The 23053-nt window shown below is 35.7% G+C and overlaps 1 protein-coding gene across 3 annotated transcripts in view; it reads right to left on the reverse strand.

Moving 5' to 3' along the window:
• The window catches only part of COL11A1 (collagen type XI alpha 1 chain), a 269505-nt gene that overhangs the window by 54623 nt on the left and 191829 nt on the right, over positions 1 to 23053 (reverse strand). For all 3 annotated transcript variants that reach the window (XM_087930269.1, XM_087930270.1, XM_087930268.1), the window contains 8 exons: positions 20498 to 20605; positions 15688 to 15795; positions 14008 to 14061; positions 11900 to 11953; positions 10953 to 11060; positions 5746 to 5799; positions 5533 to 5586; positions 5387 to 5440 (listed from right to left, as the gene is read on the reverse strand). In XM_087930269.1, the coding sequence (XP_087786395.1) occupies positions 5387 to 5440; positions 5533 to 5586; positions 5746 to 5799; positions 10953 to 11060; positions 11900 to 11953; positions 14008 to 14061; positions 15688 to 15795; positions 20498 to 20605 (594 nt within the window). The remainder of the gene's footprint in view (positions 1 to 5386; positions 5441 to 5532; positions 5587 to 5745; positions 5800 to 10952; positions 11061 to 11899; positions 11954 to 14007; positions 14062 to 15687; positions 15796 to 20497; positions 20606 to 23053) is intronic.

A 23053-nucleotide genomic window follows, 5' to 3' on the forward strand; every position in this document is an offset into this window, starting at 1 on the left:
AATTCTTCCTTGTGGAATTCCTTTTAACTGAAGATGCCAAGAGACAGAAACTTTAATTAACGTATTCAAAGCATAACTTTTTTTTAAAAAAAGAAAGCTTGGGCATTTTTCTGAAAAAGGACCTTTTAAGAAAACTAGGCTTCCCTCGCTAAGCCTACCTCCATTAGATCATATTTGAACCAAATGCATCCACGCTGTCAACTTCCAGTCCATTTCACAATATTTTAAAGCATGTACTTGGGGAGGGCGGATTGGTTTTTAAGTGGTTAATGTGCATGCATAATATGGGTTGTTCAGAAGTATAACCTACTCTGAGAAAGACAGACAGCATGAATGATTCAGCATGACCCCCGGTGGTTTTGCAGCAGCTATCTTTGGCCTCTATGATTGCATGAATAGCAAAAGGAAACAACGGTCTAGTTAAACCTGCATAGCATTAACTAGAGGGGAAAAGAAACAACCTTTGGATTTGAATGACTTTTAAAAAGAGGTGGAAATTATAATTTCCATCAGAATCTTTATGGAATATTGTAAAGTCCTGTGGTAGTTCTCAACGTTTTATCAACATCTTTAAGAACCTATATTACAAATGTAGCTGCTGTGCACAAGAGGAATCTGGCAAAACAGTCTTCTTTAACATCAGTACAGGAGTAAGACAGGGATGTATGCTATCACCATTCTTGTTTCTCCTCTACATGGACTTCGTTTTTCAGAGATAGACCCAGTTTTGGCATCTCATGGACAACAACTCATTTAACAAATTTAGACTGTGCAGATGGCATCGTATTGCTTGGTGAAACAAAGAGGAACTTGCAATAAATGCAAGTTTAGATAATGAGGACAACAAGATTGGCTTGCATATAAATTTTGAGATGACCAAATTTATGCAAGTCGGACCTGCTCAGGACAATACGCCAATAACAGTCCGTGGCCTGGCTATTAGAACAAGTCCAACAATTTATTTATCTTAGTAGTATTATGCCTACGAATGGAGGACATAAACCACTGAATTGGAATGGCAGTGACCATTTTCAACGCATGCGCCCAATATGGTCTACAGCAGCCATAAGGATTACCACAAAGATAAAACTCTCCAAGACTGTTTTTATACCAACTGCAATATATGCTTGTGAAACATGGAAGTATACAATCAAGATGATTAAATGGTTAAATGTTTTCCAACAATGCTACTTGAGAAGAATCTTCCACATCTTGTTTTGGGGCCACATCACTAATGAAGAGGTACTGCAAATATCATATTTAGAACATCTATCAAGAACTATGATTGAATGTCGAATGCGGTTTGTTGGCCATATCTTACATCTGTTTAAAGTTCGGCATCCAAAAATTACTCTATGTTGGATACTTTAAGGAGGAATATCTATGGAGATTCTCAGTCATTTAGGTCATGGTTGTCCCAAAGGTGCTTTTTAAAGAGGCAACTGGATTTTCTTCTTTTTCTTTGAAGACGTTTTGCTTCTCATCCAAGAAGCTTCTTCAGCTCTCAGAGAATGATGATGAGAAGCAAAACATCTTCAAAGAAAAACCAAAAAGTCCAACTACTTCTTGAAAAAACATCTTTGGAACTTTAGGGGGAAAGATAAAATGAAGCCAGTTTCAGAAAACTTGGCACCAAACACTTAAGGAAGATCTTAAGTTTATTAATGTCCTTGGGATGATGCAGAGGATGCTGCAACTGATAGAAACCACTGGAAAACTTTTGCTGCCCAATGTGCTCTGCACAGGACCCATTGATGATGATTGCACCTTCTTGTGTCATTTTTAAAATGTGATCAAGTGTTGCTTTGCATTTGGCAGCGAGAATACCCCCCAAAAATTTTTTTCTGTTTACATTGGACCATGAATTGTAACCTCTTGGATGATGAATATATAGCATGAGAGAAGCTTTACTGTAAAACAAGAGATATTTCTACAATAGCAGAATGGAAGGAGACAAAGAAATTGAAAATTGCTGTAAGATTTTATGGTGAGAGGAATATTCCTGGATGTTGAACAAGTTCAAACCTTGAATTTTGTAGTAGCTTGGGTATCCACCACCCAATATTTATATAGCTTCTAAAACTAGAAAGGCTGATTCAAATATAAAGAGGATACTTTGTATACGTCCATTTCCTTTGACACAATGCTAACAAGAAAGACATTTTGTTTGACGGGTATCTAGGAAAAGGAAGATAAAGTGATGAGGGTTGTAGAATCAATATCTTGCAATGGATGTCAACATTAGAGCAACAGAGCATTAAAAATAGATTGAAACGGGAAAGGTAAAATCTTTACTTACTTATTCTATAGACTTCTGAAAAATGAGGAACGATGGCACCCAGATTAAATAGCTGGTCCTTCTTCCGTGTTCTTTTGAACATGGAAGAAAAGGCCTGGAGCCTTTTGTCACCATTTCTGGCAATGATTAAATACTGATCCCTTACTTATATGATCTGCACCTTTGGTCAATGTTATTGCACAATGAAAGATCTAAACTGGACGATAAAAAGTTAGTCCTTCAAAAAGAATACAGGAAGAATTTATTTGATGCCAAATTTCAGACTTGAAAAGAAAGGAAAGATCAAGGACTTCAACACAGAAGACAAAGACAGTTTGGAAATCTTCACAAAGATTTATTGGAAATCTCATTGATGAGTTTAAAAGAGAGGAAAAAATGATTTCATTGTAAGATATTAGTTATTACTCTAGAAGTATATCATGTTATTTTCAGTCATGTACACAGTCATGTAACATTAGGTGTGAAGCTAGAAATTAGAAATATCTATATATCAATATTTCATATACAACAATTTGAATTTACAATGGCACTGAAAAAAGTGACTTTCAACTGGCCCTTGCACTTAGAATTATTTACACATCCTCACGGTCACATGATCAATATTTGCAACTGGCATGCATTTATGATGGCTGCAGTGTCCTGGAGGATCACAAAATCACTTGTGACCTTCCCAGTGGGTTTTTGATAAGGAAAGTCAATGGGAAAGCCACATTAGCTTACAACTGCAGCAAAATAAAATGTATAAGGTGGTGTATCTTACTTAATAATGGCAACATTTAGCAATGGAAGTTCCACTCCCAATTGTGGCCATTAGTCAAAGATTGCCTGTACTGTAATGCTTCTATAATACAAAATTTTAGTCCATATTTCATTACTAGCTCTATACCCCTGCTTTGCTATGAAACTATGTGATAGGGCTTACTTTTTGGGGAGGAAAGTAAGGAGAAAAAAATATGCCTCTGCCTACCAGCGTCCATTGATATTCATCTGGCTAATGTCCTGTCAGTGCGTGAGAGAGTTGAGGGCTGTTTTAAAACTGAAGCAGTATTTGCTGTGTGAGCAAGAAGGAGACAGCAAGGAGCCAAGGCATGGCTTGGCTCAACTATTCTGTACTAAGGCTGGTTTCTGCTGTGAAACTAGAACTGAAACTCCTCTCTTCTGCTTATGTTTTGCATTTGGAAGAGATTTCTTTTCAGGTGGGGAGACGGAGTAGAAGTCCTTAGCATCAGAGTGTGTTAATAATATACAAAATACTAATGCTCTGATGGTCATTTTGAAAAACCCTTTCTTAGTGGGCACCTAGAAGCCAAGAGGAACATATGTGCCAAATTTCAGGTTTGTAGGCTTTATGAGATTGAGGCTTTTGGAGATTTTTTTTTTTTGATGATGCATGAGTGGTATTTCACTTTTATATATATAGATAAAGTATTCTTTCCAACTTGACATCCTGTGGATATGTTGATTCTATAAGTCTCAATATTCTTAACCAACTTTTAAAAGCCATATGGCCAGGAACTTAGCAATTATAATCCAAATTCACCTCCATAATGCCAGGATCATGGGGGTTGATGTGGTCAGTCCCTCTGAATACATAGAGGTAGATACAGAACGATTTCTCTTAGATTCTATAAACTTAAAATCTACAATTTCAATTTCCAAGGTCCCAATTCTTGAGTACAAATGTTTAAAATACAAATAAAAGGAATCATGATGTAAGCATTACCATATTTTCTTTTTTAAAACAAAGAAAACCAAGTTACACTTTAAAAGATTTGGGAAAGGAGGTAATTTACAGTGAAAAAAGACAGGAAAGAAAGTTTCAAACCTATTTTTTGATAGATTCTAAATTTGACAAATTCAATTTTTAGACATGTTTTAGATTAGATTATATCTGCTGGTACAGTTTACTAGTTAATAGCACTATCTTCAAATGTATTCTGACAATGGCAACTCCACCCAAAATAGTATATTCAATTTGTTTTTATAATGAAACAATTTTTCATACCCCCCCCCCCAATTCTTTACATCCCCATCAAGATTACAATAAAATTTAAATAATAATTCAACAAAGGTTAACTATGGTTTTGACACTGCTGCACCTACCGTACTGCCTTGGGATTTTATGTATAAAAAGGCAGTAATAATAATATGGCACCTGCCACATAACAAGCCAGATTTAACAATTATCAATAAGAAAGACAAAAGAAGTCTAGATAATGAAGAGGGCAGTTCCCAGAATAGAAGAGAAACAACTGGAAAAAAAATCACAAAATGCCAAGATCTACAAATTGGAGTAGAACGACTATGGAAAAGAAAGCAAAGATACTACCAACAGAAATGGGTGCCTTGGGTGCAACTCTAAAACATCTGGAGCACAACTTGAATACCATTAGGATTGACAAAATCACCACCAGTCAATTGCAATAACCTACATCCAGCTATGATACCTCTAACTTCATGAAACAAACAATATCTGCCTAAGCCAGGTCCTTCAAAAGGTCTCCAAGGTGGACAAAAATGTTGAATCCAACCCAAACATCTGTCCGATTCAACAAAACATCTGTTGGTTCAACAAAATGTTGAACCCAACCTAAACATCTGTGCAATAATAATAATATATTTTGTTACAAACATCTAATGCACATAGCAAATCAAACCCCAGTCTATGGACACTTATGGAACAAGATATTGATTAGATGCAATTTTATACATATGCCCTAAAGCAGTGGTAGTCAACCTGGTCCCTACCGCCCACTAGTGGGCATTCCAGCTTTCATGGTGGGCGGTAGTGGTTTTGTCCCCTACTTTATAAATCACCATTACTGTGGAACCGGTGGGCGGTTAGAGAAAATTTTACTACTAACAGAGATACAAAAGTGGGCGGTAGGTATAAAAAGGTTGACTACTCCTGCCCTAAAGTGTAACCATCACTGAGTTCAAAAGTAGATATTCAGGATAATGTATTTTTGTTGAGAGGGATTTATGGACACTACAGTCCAATCTCTTAGCAGAAAATCAGAGGGATGATGTGTGTTTCCTATTCCATAAGGCACAAAATGATTAAAAACATTCACTGTATTTTCTTACCTTCTGACCAACTGCTCCAACAGAGCCAGCTGAACCTGATGGACCTTGAGGACCCTTGGATGAGAAGAGTATTTAAGGTGAGTCATGTGTAAATTATGCCTTAAACCACATTCATGTATATCATCAAATGTTCATGTATTTCTTACATCTGATCCGCTTGGACCTTGAGGGCCTCTAGGGCCAGGGGGACCTGGAGGGCCCTGCAAGAGAGAAAACACAAACAAAATTATGAAATTATAAGTCTGATCCAAAGAGGAAGAGGAAATGGGAAAAGTAAGTTTAGCTCGCTCCTTATTTTGAACCACCTTTGGTGAATCAACTTTATGGGCAGGTTTAGAGGAGAAAGAACAACGTCTTACCATTGGACCAACATCGCCATTTTCACCCTTTTCACCTGGGGGCCCAGGAAGACCCTAGTGATAAGAAACAGCAATAGAAATGCATAGCATTAATTATAGAATAGTAAAAATAACGGCATGTTATTTGTTATTTGAAACATTTTCTAACCTAACATTTGAGAAATCTAGATTTCTTTAGCGTTTTTTACTTCCAAAGTTCTAAAGTGAGCGCATGAAATCATACAGAGAATGAGGCCTCCATCTTGTTTTCTTGTTGTAGTGTAGATGCGTTGCATTTTGAATCTCATTTTACTCATTTTATTAACTGAATTTGCACAGCCGATTCATGAGAATGGCTCCTGAAGAACTCACCAACAAATGCCACAAGTTAAAATATAAAACACAAGACAATATTATTCTAAAAAGCAATTCAAGCACAGTTGTTTAAAGATGATCTCCATGATAAAAGAAACATTATTTGGAAGGCTCAAATGTTTTTCCTGGCACTGAATTGTATGGTAGACTGGCAAGAAGTTTCTTAAGTGAAGTACAACTATTGAAAAATGCATCTATCCTGATGCTTATCCCATACGATTTTTATCCAACCTTTATTACTTGATAAGTAACTAAAGGTGGTGAACACTCATAATGCTCCTTACTCCTCCACTTGTTTCCTACAGCAGCCCTGTGAGGTGGGTTGAACTAAGAGAAAGTGATTGCCCAAAGTCACCTTCCTAGCTATCACCCAGACAATTTTCATGACTAAGACAGGATTAGAACCCACAGTCTCCTGGTATCTAGGCCAGCGCCTTAACCACTACACCAAGCTGGCTACCTACTTGTATTTGAGAGCAAAATAAATACCTTTCAGAAAATGGAAATAGTGTACTCAATCCAGATGCCCACATCATAAATCATAATTTTACATTTTGACTTTAAAATCTGCCAAAGCACTTATATAGCTATCATATATTCTGATTTCAATACTGTCAAACTTTTGTTGGATCTAATATTTAAGAGATCTCTTATGCAAAAAAACTCACCTTAATGGCTCAAGTTATATGTGACATGCTGTCTATATATTTTTTTCATTTCTAAAATAATGCCCTTAGCCTTCTACACATACAAAGTCTTTTTACATCAAGCAATAAAACATTCATCTTTTAAATATGATAATTATAGCTTTCAGTAACATTATTAATGATCAAGGAATTCTCTCTTTTGCTTTCTATAAAATGTTCAAAATTTTTAAAATATAAATTTATTCTACCTTGTTTCTACATTTAATTTAGTATTGCCTTCAACCACAAAGAAATTCTGGCATGATTCTCTTAATGTTTTTTGCAAGCATTTCCCCAAAATATAAGTATATTTTTCAAAAATTGAAGAACAGCACTGAAAATAAGTGGGAGAAGTATAGAAACAGAAGGATAATTGCTTTTGGTAAGAACCTGCAAATTATGTTGATTAGTATTAACAGGTAAGGCAAATTCAAGTTGTTCCCACTCTTACTAAATATGCAAGAAGAAGAGGTTATATAACAATGGCTTTTTATAGACCATTTTTAATCTAATATATATGAGACAAACTTTTTTCCTATTGTATCATTTGTCCAGCTCATTCCAATTATTTAGAAGTTGAATAGACTTTGCAGCATTTAAAAAAAAGAAACTATAAGAAATGGTAATATGCATAATGAAATATATTAATCAATTGTGAATAATGAAGAATTGTAGAATCAATAAAAGCTTATTACCAGTATCTAAAGATAATTTAATGGCAGGTGTTATGAATTATTTAAAGACACAGTAAACAGATGTTGATCACTGGGTGCATAGCACTGAATTCTGACATTCATGAGCTATGTTGCTCTTGAATTCGTTCAGAACTTCAGATTATATGAACAGAAGCTGCCTTTCTTTTCCATTGACTGCAAGATTTATTGCTGTAGTCTTATCCGAACAGTCTCTCAATGTGCACTAAATGCTTGTAACAGAGCTTTATAATGGGATGTTTTTCAGAGTGATACTTCAAGAATCAGGTTCAAATTGTTCACATTAAGCTCAAGTGCTAAAGTCAATAGAATCTAATCCCTTTTCCTATTGAAAAGACAAATTGGGCTTGAACTGAATATGCTTACAATGGAAAATAGGAAAGTCCTGGCTCACTAGGATATTGGACAGGTTTCTGCTCTTAAGTTTTAAGTTGAAATTGTAGCAGATTTCTAATAAAATAATCAACAGAAAACTGGACCACGAAGCATAATATATGTTGTACCCATACATCGCAAATATAAGTCCTCCACGTATAGATATTTCTGAGGGAGGGGGAAGCTGGGAGATGTGCAGGGGTGGGATTCTACCAGTTCGCACCTATTTGCTAGAACTGGTTGTTAACATTCTAAGCAGTTCGGTTGTTAACCAGTTGTTAGAAGAAAGTACTGGCCTAATCCTGTAAAGAAGGCAGGAAGGAAACATTCTGGTGTTGTTCACAGAACCTGCCTCTCCATTAACCCTTATTACATTCTTGGTAGGACTAGACTTCCTGTCTCAGCTACGTCTCTGGAGTTTTATTCCCCTTCTTTGCTGGTACTTTGCTTGTGTGGAGTGACCATTTAAAGTTACAATGGCACTGAAAAAAGTGACTTATGACCATTTTTCACACTTACAACTGTTGCAGTATCCCCACAGTCATGAGAGGCCAGGGGAGGAGATGCGTGCCTCGATGTGAGTGATATTGAGTTGGCCACACCCAGCCAATAACATGACCACCAAGCCATGTCCACCAAGCCACGTCCACCATCTAAGCCATGCCCACAGAACCGGTTGTTAAAAATTTTGAATCCCACCCCTTGAGATGTGTGTACATTGCATTTTTAGACATCAGTATCTCAGGAGCGAAAAGTTACACAGATGTCCTAAGAATTAGGACAATTGTGGTCACAATGCTTTGAATGAATCATTGCCTACAAATTACTTGCTTGCAGATGTGACTGAAGAAAAAGTAAAGAGCTTCGTATTGAAGACACTAGAATCACATCAATTACTATTTGCTAACATGACACACACTAACAACTAATCTAGCAGTTTGTTATTAAGTTTTATTGAGCCATAAACCTGTCTATCGTATCTCAAACTTAGATCCTCAATTAATATGAAAGTTTAATTTTTCAGTCTGTCAATAGTACCATTACAATTATGGGAGAATAGATGTGTCTAAGGTTAAGTATGTTAATTATTTTCAGATTTGTTCTCAAGCACAGTCTTGATATGCTCACACTTAAATATCCCCACTGTCAAAACCTCTCTTCTAATTTATGTTCTGAAGAATTTGACGCTGGCATGTACTTTTTAAAATTTACCTTTTCTTTATATCACTTCAATTTATTATTGTTGTTCATTTTTATTTTCTTTCTGTAAGAGGTTTTACCCCCTTGGAGAGTTAATTAAGAATACTGCATAAATATTTCAATTATTTTATTTTTGTTTTTAGGTAACCTCTATGGCCTTTTATAATGTGCTCTGGGAATAATGGTTTCATTGCACACCTTAGAAACTTTAATTCAACTGATCAGTTGTTCTTATATCAGCTTTTACAACTATAAAATGCTTTAGATGTAAGAAGCTTGTACATCCCTATATGTATGGTAGGAAGTTTTGCTGAAGGTCCTGTTGAGTTTTCTTATTATTTTTAGACTAAGAAATTGCACAATAAAACATATAGAAAGAGGGACATCACATTTTATCAGATGAACAGCTAACAAGGTTCAGATATTCCAGGAAAAGACTTTAAAACAGCAACCTATTTATAAAAAGCTTAACACATAATCAGTTGCAGTATTTATCACAGGCTTACTACTGAGATTGGAAAAAAACCCTCTGCTATTAAATGGTAACGTTTAAAATAATGATTTGTATCACTGAAACCTTTTCTAGTATGTATGATTGCAAATGTATCATACAATGTGATGATAATTTGGATATATAGAGTAATATTTGACATCAAGGAATATTCCTCATAACAAAAAGAACGGTACTGTATGTTGTACATGATTTTTTTTGTTACTATGCATTCTGCACAAACTCTTGAGTGCTCGGTGGCCCTTTATTAGCACATTTGTGAACACTGGTCCACAAATTATTCCAAAGGAAAATGAGATTGAAAGAAACATTTTCAGCATTTGTTTAAAACTCAGATTAATGAGTAGTTACCTTGCACACAATCACTACTAAATTAAACTTACAATGTATACAACATTGTAAGTTTTATAACTTACATATGCAGACAAAATTTGCACTGTATTTCCATTGTGGAGCAGCTAAAAATGCTAAATTCATCAGTCATTTTACTAAAATAGCAATTTCATTAGTATGCAACTTTTAAATTGTTGCATTTTTTAAAAAAATATTTAATGTTTTAAAACATGTTTCCTTTCCTTATCCAAAACATTTTAATACTTATTCTTAAATGGAAAAGTGTTCCAGATGTTGCACTGAACTGAATCAATTTTACACTGGAATGTATTTTACTTTGTAAAGTAGGCAGCAGATTGACTCATTAATTCCCTTCTGGAGCTTTGAAATGAAACAGCTGTGCCTGCAGAAAAAAAATCCTGGGAAAGCCCTTGAATGATGAGGATTGCTTTTGTCTCCTATTTTTTTGTAGACATTCTGATGAGAGATCCAGTGTTTTGGGATGGCTTACCTATACTTCCACGTCTGTTATAATCTTTGTAGCAGAGGATAATTATGATCCAAACCTTTAAAGAACTGAGTTAGGCATCTCACTGCTTTAGTGCTTCATCTACAATTCTAACAATTTTACAAAGTGATTTAGAATGATGATTTAAGGGTTTAAGGATGAGCCCTGGTGGCGCTGTGGTTTGAATGCAGTACTGAATGCTTCTTCTGCTGACTGCCGGCTGACTGCAATTTGGCAGTTCAAGTCTCAAGGTTGACTCAGCCTTCCATGCTTCCGAGGTGGGTAAAATGAGGAGCCAGATTGTTGGGGGCAATAGGTTGACTCTGTAAACCACTTAGAGAGGGCTGTAAAGCACTGTGAAGCAGTATATAAGTCTAAGTACTATTGCTATTTATTTGTTGTCACTCTCAGCACTCTGTATTGTTTATTATGTAAAGGTAGCCTTTATTTTTTACATATGCTCACTTTACAATAGATGAAAAAAAAAAGATTAATATGTGCAGGAAGGATAATACAATAAAATATACCTGAAGGCCAATAGGTCCTGGAGGACCAGGAAAGCCTCGTGGACCTTCATCGCCTTTCTGTCCGAACATTCCTTGTTGTCCTCTTGGACCAGGCTCCCCATCACCTCCCTGTAAATTGAAATAGGTATAACTGACTCAAAATGTAATGTATGACCCAACAATTTCAGCTCCATTAGTTGTGTAAAAAGGACAGGTCTAGAAAATGGGGGAGATTCTGAACCTAACTCTGTGAGCTATGAAAACATTTCATTGACTTCAGTTGCGCTGAGGCAGCTTAACCATATCCAAGATTGCTCTCTTTACTTAATTTCTTGCAAATGATTCCATAAATTCAACCATGGGAAATAAGCATTCTAAAAGAGTAAATAGTGAAGGGGTTCAGATGCGTGTCACAGAAATATCAAAAGTACCATTTATTAGCCAAGAGCAGTTTGTCATGCTTAGGGGGAAAAATGCTAAATACACGGATAATGGTGCTGTCTTTCACAGTTATCTGAAATCATTACAGAATTTCCTTGATTAGATAATACCCTGGAAAAGTCCTAAGGGATGCTATCCATAATAGACATGTGGCTGATTCACAAAGACAGATTTTTAAATGAATGCAAAATTAAGCAGTGGGATATGTACAGTATATGAAACACCTGTACAATATGTAAAGCTTTTGTGTTCAACGAAGAACCTTTGCCAAAAAAAACGTGTTTTGCTTTTGCATTGTCATACTAATGAACAAAGGAAGCAGAATGGCATTGACAGAACCCTGAAGCTTACATTAACCTTGCAGGTATGCAGTCATAGAGTCCTGGAAGATGTTTGTTTGTTTGAATCCCAGGTTTTAGGCTGTGTAAATCATTTCTAAAGTTTTTCAAAGAACAGTGAGATTTTTTTTATAAATACAAAAAGTTCTGAAGAATTCATTTGCAATTTGTAACAAACAGGAAACTTACTGCTATTCCAGGAGCACCAATGGGACCCTGAAGACCGGGTGGTCCTGAAGGTCCCTGGAAGAAATCAAAAAGAGGGTAATGCTAGCATCTAAAATGAGATAAATAGAGGATCTACAGGATGGCTTTCTTGCATTATTCAAATATAACATGCATTATCATATTTCTTTGAAGAGATGGAGCTTAACGTTTATTACATTCATTGAAGCAGACCAATGTTCTGGGGTTGGGTTTTGGTTTTTTTTTTCTTTTTTACATCTTCTCAATGCATCTGTCTTGCTTTTTTAATAAACAGGCTTTAGTATTCTAGCTTTTTAATTTACTCATTCATCTGCACCCTTCCTATCTTTGTCCTCAGCTGAAAGGGCAGAGATGTTTGCAGACAGCAAGCACAATCTTCTTCTTCTCAGATTTAAAGTATCAAATAAATTACACAAGAAGAAGGAAAAAGGAAAAAGGAAAGCAAATTCAACAGCTAAAGTTCAGCATGAAGAGTTAATGCAAACCAGCTGGAATGAAAGGAAGGCAAGGAACTGAAAAGAACTAGTCTTTCAACAAAGATCTCCCTTTCCATATGGTCCATAATGTAGACTGACAGAAAGGGAATGATGACATCTTCACCCAACCTTTGAAATATTGGACCAGAAATTAAATTAAACTTCTTCATATTGTTATAGGGTAAAGGGCATTATCACTAGTACTTGATCAAGCTTGGATAAATAAATAAAATGGAATTTTAAATGAGAATAATATATTACTATGCAGTAAATAAGCCTGAATAATATTATATTTATTTAAAATAAGATTTTATTGTATGACATATATTTCTTGAAAATAGTACTTCATGTTAACTTGTTTTTTAAAAAAGGTAAAACTAAAGATTTAAATTTAAATGCATCTGAGTATCTTACGATCATATTAAAATGTGCTCATATTTACATGATGTTTATTGAGCAATGACAATTAAAATAACAATAATTTAGTAACAATTCCTGAAAATGAAAATGATTCATGTTAGATATCTGACTAAAAACATCCAAAGTTTGTGCATTGATACATATTTTCCAAATATGGAAAATACATAAATTTCTTTTTCTATATTAACACCGTAATGTATATAATAAACACATATGGAAAAGAGAAAAGCAAGGCAGGAAGATTAAACGTTGTCATTTTAATAACAAATAAATTGTAAGAAAATATTTTAAATCCACTACTTACTATTTCAACAACTATGTCACCAAGATGCCCAAGGTGACTGACAAAATTAAAAACATAATAAGGTATGCTGTCACCTAATATTTTAACATTCTGCACTATAGAGAACAACGTGAAATGCAGTGACAACAGATAAAATTATTATTAAAAAAACAAATGATAAAGAGAAAAAATAAGCCTCATGTATAAATAACAGTAATTAGCTATGGCAATCAAAATGTCCTTCAAAAATAAACAAAAGTTTTCACAATCTGTTAAATGTCTAAAACAAAGTAAGTCAAGCTAAGAATTGGAAGTAAATTTAGTGGAATCCTTTTCTCCTGGCAAGTAGAGTGTCACATATAGTATTTATGAGTGTGACAAGCAGCATCCTATTTCTTGCTATAATAGGATAAATTGCAAGGATAATCTGGGGAAGAGCTCCATCTCCATAACTCCAAAGTTCAGAAAGTCCAGCAATTATTGTTACTTCAACAGCAGGGAAAAGAACTAACTTTATTTGAGAATCTGATCAACTATAAAGATCTCTTGGAATAGTGGTAACCCTGTAGATACTTTCCTTGGGGTTTTTCCAAGCTTAGGAAGATGTGCAACCCCAAATGAGAAAAAGTAGCTTTGATCTGTCATGGACAATGCTGAGAAGATGGAAGTTGGACCATATTGAAGATATATAACAATAATCAAAAAGCATTATCAAGAAATATGAAGCCTCTTCTATATTTTATTAATTAGAAATGTGAATCTTTCTGCAAAAAAATAGACATTTTTCCTGCTTGTTGAGAATGCTGGTTTTTGATACATTTTTTCATGCATTTCCTTATTGCCAGGCAATAAAAAAGCAATATAGTAAAGGCAGTAGCTGGAGGTGGGGGGTGGAATTAGAAAAGACTTACATTTTCTCCCTTGTCACCTTTACTTCCTTTTTGACCAGGCTCTCCAATTTCACCCTGTAATCGAAAGAAAGGTATTACATCTCTCTTTAAAGGACCCATTTCTTTGTTAACAGTAGTCAATAGTGAACTACCTTCAAACTACCTTCTCTCTGCCTATGAGTGGCAGCCTGAGGAGGGCAATTTTGTGTTGATCAATCACATTTTGGTATGAGAGATTTGGCGACATATTGCCCACTAAAGCTCAAAGTGCAGCATTCTTGCAATGAAATTTACTGTAACTCAATTTTATAATAAGGAAACTGCTACCTTTGTTTTACCCTCATGTCTCCTTCAATATAAAGTTACTGTAATTGTGATTGACCAAAGGACAGGTCCTTTCTTCTATGTGTAAGGTTTTCATGATCAAAAACAGCATATAAAAATATTAAGTTTGCATTCAGATGTTCCTCTCTCAAGATAGAAAAAAGTCTTGCCGCATACACATAATCCCCTCTTTAAGTTGTGAATAAGTGAACATATTAGTAATTAAAAATAGATTTCCATTTCATCTCAAATGACCAGCTTTGAAGCATATCAAGATTCAATAAACCGTACTTTGAAGTTAGCTTGTTTGTTTCAAACCTGGAAGCTACATTTCCCCCATTTTGTATTAAATCAGAAAGGATGGTTCACTAAAAAGTAGTGTGCACCATTTTGGAGCGCATTGAGAAGATAAACACATGGGTAAATGAGAAATATAGCTCCTATTTTACCAATTCAAGGCCCATACCTCCAACATCACCAACCTGCCCAAATATAAGCAACCTTTTCACCTCCACTATCTGGTGCTTGCTCCCATCCCTCACATTGCTCCCATCCCTTAAATTAATCAGCTTTCTGTCTGTCTAGCTGACCAATGGGAAGACATAGAATATATTATCTAATTGGCTCTCTGTTCTTGCTTTGTACTTCTATTTTTTCACCAGAAACATGCATTTTGTAAAAGCCTATATGGCCTCCATGTAGCAGAAATGGCAAATCCATTCCTCAATATATTCATGGGGTTTGGGGAGATAGTGGAGTGGATGGAGGAGCAAGGTTTACATTGTAAAGAAGAAGAAAATCCCCAAATCCAGGAGACCTTGCTGGTGAGAAACCACCTATCTTGCAATATTGGTGGAAAGTTTGCAAATTTGCTTTCAATACATTTTCTCTGCAGCAGGAGCTGAACAAATAGATCGTTCACTGAACTTCTAAAACTGCGCAGAAACCCTAAGATGTTGTGACAACAGAGGAAAGTGCCATGTATCTGCCAACCCCCCCATTGAAAGGGGTCTGAACATAATGTCTGAATAGTAATATAATTAAGTTTTTATCTGTGTAACAGGCAATGCTATTCCTGAAAGTTTGCCAATGAATAAAGAAGTAGCTGCTAATGTAAGTTGCTGATAGGAAGGACTATCCAGCTGGACTTGCTATTAGTCTTTCCAAAACAACCGAAAAGAATATTAATAAGGTAGAAATACATGAGAAAGGGAACAGCTGTCAGGAAATATACTTTGCAACCAAGGTTAAATTATCTTCTCCCATGCATCATCTCTCCATGCTTAGCTTTGGTGCAGTCAGACTTTTAGAAGGCACCAGTTCAAAGAAGTTGTTGTAGTAAACGTCAAAAGAAACACAAAACAATAATCAACTGACCTTGTCGCCATCTTCTCCAGGAGAACCGGCTGGTCCTGCAGGGCCAGGAAGACCCACAGGCCCCTGTATTCCATCACGTCCAGCTGGTCCCTGAGGACCTTTTTCACCCTGTTTCCAATAACAAGCCAACATTCATATTATTAGTGATAAGTAATTGGTAGTTCTAAAAACGAAAGGTTTATAAGATCTCAGTTCTTAGCTCAGAACTGTAAATTCTCACTTATATTGTTAAAATCATTTAATATTCTTACATATAATTCAATAAGTTTAATGGTTAATTTTTAATCAAAGTTATGCCGAGCATTAATTGTATTATTTTGGTACTTCTATTGTTCATTTGTAAATATTGTATTTCACCATTTTTTTTTTGCTTTAGCCACCTAATGAGAAGGAAGGAATCACTGGAGAAAAGCCTAATGCTGGGAAAGATTGGGGGCAACAGAAGAAAAGGACGACAGAGAATGAGGTGGCTGGATGGAGTCACTGAAGCAGTAGGCGTGAGCTTAAATGGGCTCCAGGAGATGGTAGAGGACAGGAAGGCCTGGAGGAACATTGTCCATGGGGCTGAGATGGGTTAGACACGACTTTGCAAATAACATCAATAACAAGGCTTTTTTAATCACTATTTTTTTTTTAAAAAAAAGAAAAATTGTATTTCATTATGCAGAGTTAAAGGAAATAATACAGCAGCGGAACATGCTAATATTCTGAATGTCACAGGAATCTGGTGAACAAAGCTCCAAATGGAGACCAGTCAGCAGCAGCCTTGTCAAGCTGACTTATTTTCAGATATTTCTACCGGTCAGGTTTATGCCAAAATCCTTTGAATCCATTGTGAAATATCTTTAAGATTGGTTGAGAATAGTACTATGCTCCTTGGAATAGGTAAAACAAACGTGTTCAGAAATCAATGACAAAATAATAAGAATAATGGATGGAAACTAACCAAGGAGAGAAGCAACCTAGAACTAAGAAGAAATTTCCCAACTCTGAGAACAATTAACCAGTGGAATAGCTTGTCTTCAGAAGACGTGAGTGCCTCATCTCTGGAGGCTTTTAAGAAGAGACCGGACAGCCCCTTCATTGAAACGGTATAGGGACTTCTGCTTGACCAGGGGGTCAGGCTAGAAGACATCTAAGGTCCCTTCCAACTCTGTTATTCTATGATTCTATAAATGGTCTCTTTGTAGTAATCTTTAGGACCTGGTAAAGTGACAGTTTTTTGAATGGATGAGAAATGCACAATAGGCATTGTTGTTATTATTATTAATTATTATTATTTATTATCATAATGTATTTAGTGTTGTAAAGAGAAACATCACAAAAAATGTTTTAGTGATGCTTCAATAGGGATTCCATTTAAATATTGAAGAATATTACATACCATATTACATGGGGTATGTTAACCCTAACCTCAACCTTTGTCAGTGGCACAGTGTTCTATAACTCTCTGTTCAATCCTACAAAGCTTGAGTAAAGCCAACTCCTTGAAAATGAGCTTTAAAAAACCCAACCCTATGAAGAATCTCTCTACTATTTCAGAGGGAGATTCATTCCACAAAGAAAGGTGGAATCACATGGATGTATTTAGCACCACTCTAGCTGAAATCTTATTTTAAAAGATTTACAAAACACAAGCACGTAAACCAAGTGCCAAAATACTGTGAGTTAAAGTATCCAAGAGGGAGTATTTGAAAGACAGGATGCACTACTGAAAATTCCTGTTGCCTTTTCAGCTACTGACTGTTTCTCTAAGACAGGGAAACAACCAAAAAAAAAAAAAAGCTAACAATAAATAACTTAAAGGAAGAATGGGAGTGTGTAGGAAAAATTCTAACCTGGATGTATTTTGTAGATTCTGTACTTGTATTTGCTTGATTGATTATAATTGTCCTAGTTGAATATGTGAGCGGCAAAGAATAGAATTTAAAATTGTTGACTGGTTGTGATGAGAAACCTGTTTCCAGGTTTCCTCAGCTTTGTTCTTTAAGCCTTCCACAAGCTTTTATCCCTGGATCTATTTTAGCAAATTCAGTGACACTATTCAGATTTTCTCTCCTTGTTCATTCAGTCAGGATAAGAACTCATACATATGAATTACAGAAATTAGGATGTCATACTGCAAAAGAGTTTAAGTCGCTTGGTAACCATTGTCTGCATTTCAGAATTTCAATACATCTTTATGATATGTGCATTATAAATAACAGACCAGGAAATAGAAATAAGTATACAAATAACAGGGCTTCCTAAAGATTACAGACAGAAATAAAATTGAAAATATATGAAAGAATAAAAAAAACCTAGCCAAACAAAAAAAATCCTGAATACCTTTTTTTCATATTTTTTAACTAATGTTACCCAAATGAAGCAGGTAATTCAATGTCAGTAAGAAAGGAGAGGCCATGAAATGGAGTATTCTAAAATAAAGCCAGGGGTGGGATTCTACCGGTTCTGTCCACCTCTGTAGAACCGGTAGTTCTGAAGAGCAGCAGACAGAGAATATACATAGAACCAGTTCTATGTCTGCTGCTCTTTTGGCCCACCCGCCCTCCCGGGCTCTTACCTGACCTTTATTTCCTGCTTTTTCAACTGCAGCTGCTTTGTGAAACACAGCTGCAGGTGAAAAAGCAGGAAAAAAGGGCTTTTCCAAACGCTGCGCACCTGCACGCAGCACTGCTCAGCTGTCTGGGCAGCTCAGCAGGTCATAAATTGCACTCTCGCGACTCGCACGCATGTACGTGCGATGCAGAGCAACAGAACTGGTAGTTATACCAGTCGGATCCCTGAATAAAGCACAGATGCCTGGAAGACTGAACAGGAGCATTGCAACGTATTGTGGCAGGATCCATTTATATATAGAAATAGAGACGAGGCATTTATTTCAGAAACAATGAATTGTACTTGAATTAAATGTGAACAATTGAGTACTAAATAAAGCCATGTAAACGTCTCATTAACTTGAGCTCTATTGACCTCTTATGAATTCCAAGCTTTCTTCCTCCACTGATATGGGGCTATTGATATAATCTCCTACAATTTTTCATTGTACGGAATTTAAATATCTGCAAGAGAGTAGCCTCGTGGTCCTGACTCATATGATCCTACCACTTTTTTAAAAAAATACTATGCTATCTAGTTCTCAGCCAATGGCATAGGACTAAAGTTCTCAGCCAATGGTATAGGACTAAAGGAACTCTTGACATGAAATATGTATGAAATTCATAGTGAAGAATGATCATTTCTCCCAATTACATCAACCTGTCCCACCCAGTCAGGCAGGGAAGGCATGCTTTGGATTTCATCAAAGAATTGTGACTGATGAGATCTAGAAAGAGATCCTTCTCTGCCATTCACCTAGCCCTTAGGAACATATTACCCTCAGAAATGAACCAAGCTCATATTCTTAGGATCTTCCAGAAGAGCATTAAGACCTTCTGGTTCTGCATCGGGGTCTAAAAATATTATTTAACCCTGGGGATGGCTGGTGGATTAAGGGTATTCCCACCACCTTATTTTGTTAATTTCTTAAGTATGACTTTTTATTTTTTACTTGCAAATTGTAACCTTGTTTTTAACTCTGTCTTTAATCACATTTTTTATATTATTTTATGATATTGTTAGTAAACCACCTACAGTCACCTAGGTGAGAGGGTGGTGTAGAAATTTGATAAATTCATAAAAATAATAGATTTACAAACATTTATGAATTTATTCATAAATTGAATGAAGTAAAAACAGTATTTGAAATGAAAACCAATAATATGAGTAAAGATAATTTGAGAGTTTTGATCTAATTCAACCATATTTGTGTACTTAGTTATGCCTTTTAGGCTTTTAAATAGTTCAGAGAAAGGTGTAATGTAATCTTCTCCATGATAATAATATTTGTACCTTCTGAATTTTTGACAAATGGACAGAAGCAAAAATGTCATTTGATTTGAGGGGATTTTTTTGGACAAACTTGTATCAGAAAAATTGGAAGTTCCTTCATAAATGAGATTCAAACAGTTCATAAGTTGTTTAAGTTGTAAGATTTATATAAGAAAAGTAGATTTTACTGTAATATTTTAGCACCAGTCAAATAGTCATTTTTTTACACCCATGTATTACACCAGAATTATATAATTTTTAAACATACTGCCACTTTTCCTAAGCTGTTCTATAAAGTAGTTTGATTTTCCTTCATTTCAATGCTTGATGAGCCCCAGTTAATATTTTTTACTTATAAGATATATTAGAATTTTCTGTAAGCAATAAAGAAAGATAATACAAGTATGCAGTTTTTAATTTGCATGGCACAATTTTAAGTTACAATTAAGCCCTCATTTATCTCAATAGTGACACTGAATTTGCAATTTAAGATTCACCTGAAGCACCTGCTATATATTGAATTCTAAGAGACTTTTTATCTATCAATATACATTTTCACTTACAAGCTATACATAATAGGAATAACTTTAATGAAATCCGATGTGGAAGGGAAAAAAATAAATGAGAAAGGGCACTAAAGTTTAAAATAAACCTACATTTTAACAAAATATTTCATAACCAAACATAGCCATTATTGTGTTCGTAATTATGCTTAACTTCTTTCCCTGGGTTTTAAGGGTCTGATAAAGTGTACCAAACTGTCATAGAGTTTAATTAAATTTTTGCAGAACTCTGTTGTAAATACCGTAGAAAAGGAGTATGCCTGGCACATATGCAATAGAAAAGTGCTGGAGTGTGAAGAATTAACATTAGCAAATATGAAAAGTAATAAGTTTTGTAATATTGTAGTCTAACATGTGCTCTCTCCAGAATCACTTACCGGGCCTCCCTTTTCTCCTGCAGGGCCTGGGGGACCTTGGGGTCCAGGACGTCCTGGTAAACCAATCGGTCCTGCTGTACCTGCTGGGCCACGTTCACCAGGAGAACCCTTATATGTAAAGAAGAAGTAACTGTTTATTTTAGGACTGATGGAAACATTCATTCATTCATTCATTCATTCATTCATTCATTCATTCATTCCTGCAAAGTGCCTAAAATTTTGGGACTTCTATGGCATTAGAACAAGGAGTTGTCTTACTTGAAATCATGAAACTTTTGAACCCTATATCTTAGCACTGTCTTTTTTGGTTGCTAAAGTTCCCCGAGGGCATTCCTAAACTTCTAACTTGACAACCTGCTAGACTGGAATAATTGGCATGGCATGGAATTCTGCAAAGGTTTTTATTTGTGGCAGTAAGTGCTTTGCATTTTAGGAAACCTTGACAGTCAAAAGCAAAATGAAATCACATAGTAAAAAAAAAAAATTAAACGAAGACAAACACTACAAATATGGCCATCAGAATCAGTACCTTTTCAACATAATTTTCTTTAAAAAAACACTTCTGAAAAATGAACATGAAAAACCACTGAATCCTGTGATTGATTTCATATCATTCAAGAAGCAGTTCTATTAGAATTTATCAGGCAGTGAATGGTTGGAATATCTTAGTATAACTTTCTACTTCCTACACAGGGACAGCTACATCTGCCACTCATGATTTTGTTACTGCAGAAGATGACACTCACATATCTCAAAACTATAGAAGAATTCTGAAAATGTTTGTTAGAATATAGGCCCACTAAAAAGAATTCCACCCTACCTCTACGAAGAATATGCTAAAATTATGAATACTTGGCCTTATAGACATCTGAATTCATTGAGAACCAGTTACTGTAATGAATGGGCAACACCCCCACATTAGCTCTAGAATCTGCTGCAGGTAAGAAAAACAAGCAAACTCCCACAGCCCCAATTCAATCTCCACACAGCCTGTACTCTCTACCCTTGTCTCCCTCAGAGAAATACTCAAAATATCTGCTTTCCTAATAAAGCATATCTGAATATGTGTAAGGCAACGTAATGGCCACTATGAAAAGCCAGCAATCGCCTTAGAATTCTAGCAACTTAGGAGGGAGAGGGGAGAAGTTAATCCAACCAAAACCAAAGAGAGTTTGGTTCTTTCTGATTAAAAAGCCTTGGAGCTGAAAAAGAGAGATCAAGGGAAATTAAAGAGGTGCTAGAAGACATGAAGGGAAGAGAATGCTGAAAACAGTTGTCTCAAAGGGAAATCTTGGAGTCAGGGATTAAAAGAACACCCAAGGGAGCTGGTCTCCTCATGAAGTGAAGAGGTTTCTGTTTTGGAGGTAGGGAGGTTGGTCAGGTTCCATAGCATATGATGAAGAAAAAAAATTACATCCATTGTAAAAAGTTTCACGTTGGTTTCTTGGGGAATGGAGGTGAAGGATTGGAGTAAGAAACGAAAGTATGAATCTATTGATTCTTCTTGACTGCTCAGCGGTTTTTGATTTGCCGTGAGATATGAAAACCCAGGAATACTTTTTAATTACAAACTTGTCAACTCAGAAGCACCAAACACATCCCATTTTGAAGAAAAAGACTTTAAAATTGTGGTGCACATTCTGGTAACCTCCAGTTTTAACAACTGCCTGTAGGGCAACTTTAGAAATTTCACTTAGTTTGGGACTTTCCAACCTAATTGGATGCTGAAAGAACTTAAGAAGATCCCTTTAGACTTCAGCTAAAAACATTGTTCTTGCTGCCCGTTTATATGAAGTACATTTAAAGCCTTACAGTATATAGCTGGGGTCCACGGTACTCAAGAGAGCAATTATTTCTGAATGATTCTTTGTTCCAGTGGTGGGTTTCAAAAAAATTTCCTATCGGTTCGGTGAACCGAACTGGTTCACTCTCAGCTGATCCACAGAGCTACTGCCCGAACCTGCTCGAATCAGTAGCATACCACCCCTGCTTCGTTAAATCATTAAGATCATCTGAAGAAGTTCACTGCAGTTGCTATATGTCAGGGATTTGTCCTTAAACCTGGAACTAAGTTTTCTCTATAGCACCTTAAATTACTGAAATGTGCTCCATGTTGCGTTCATAGGAGTTACCTACCACTATACTTACTACAAATAAGTCAATAATTTTACAGCCCCCAAATTGGGTTTGGCTTATCAGCTTACCTAGGAGAATATATGGTAATATTTTCCAAAGTTAGAACTCACATATAAGCCTACCTGTGGATAAGCAGATCCTTGTATTTTTAATTAAAATACCACAAAAAAAATGTGCCATCTGCAGATAAGCCAATTTTGAGATTTTCCTTTTTCCTTTGGGATTTTTATGAGTACTAGATTTATTTATTTGTTAGATTTATGTCCCACATGTTGTCTTAGGAGCTCAAGATGGCCTATGCAATATAATCTCTGTCTCTTTTTCTTCACATCAAAAACCTTGTCAATTCAGACAGTGAGTATGACAGGTCCAAGGCCACTTTCAGTGGCTAAAGGTGAACATGAACCTGGGTCTCCCAAT

This window comes from Pseudonaja textilis, chromosome 3 (assembly GCF_049901715.1).
Source record: "Pseudonaja textilis isolate UNSWEBS1 chromosome 3, rPseTex1.2, whole genome shotgun sequence".
NCBI classification, from domain to species: Eukaryota; Metazoa; Chordata; class Lepidosauria; order Squamata; family Elapidae; genus Pseudonaja; species Pseudonaja textilis.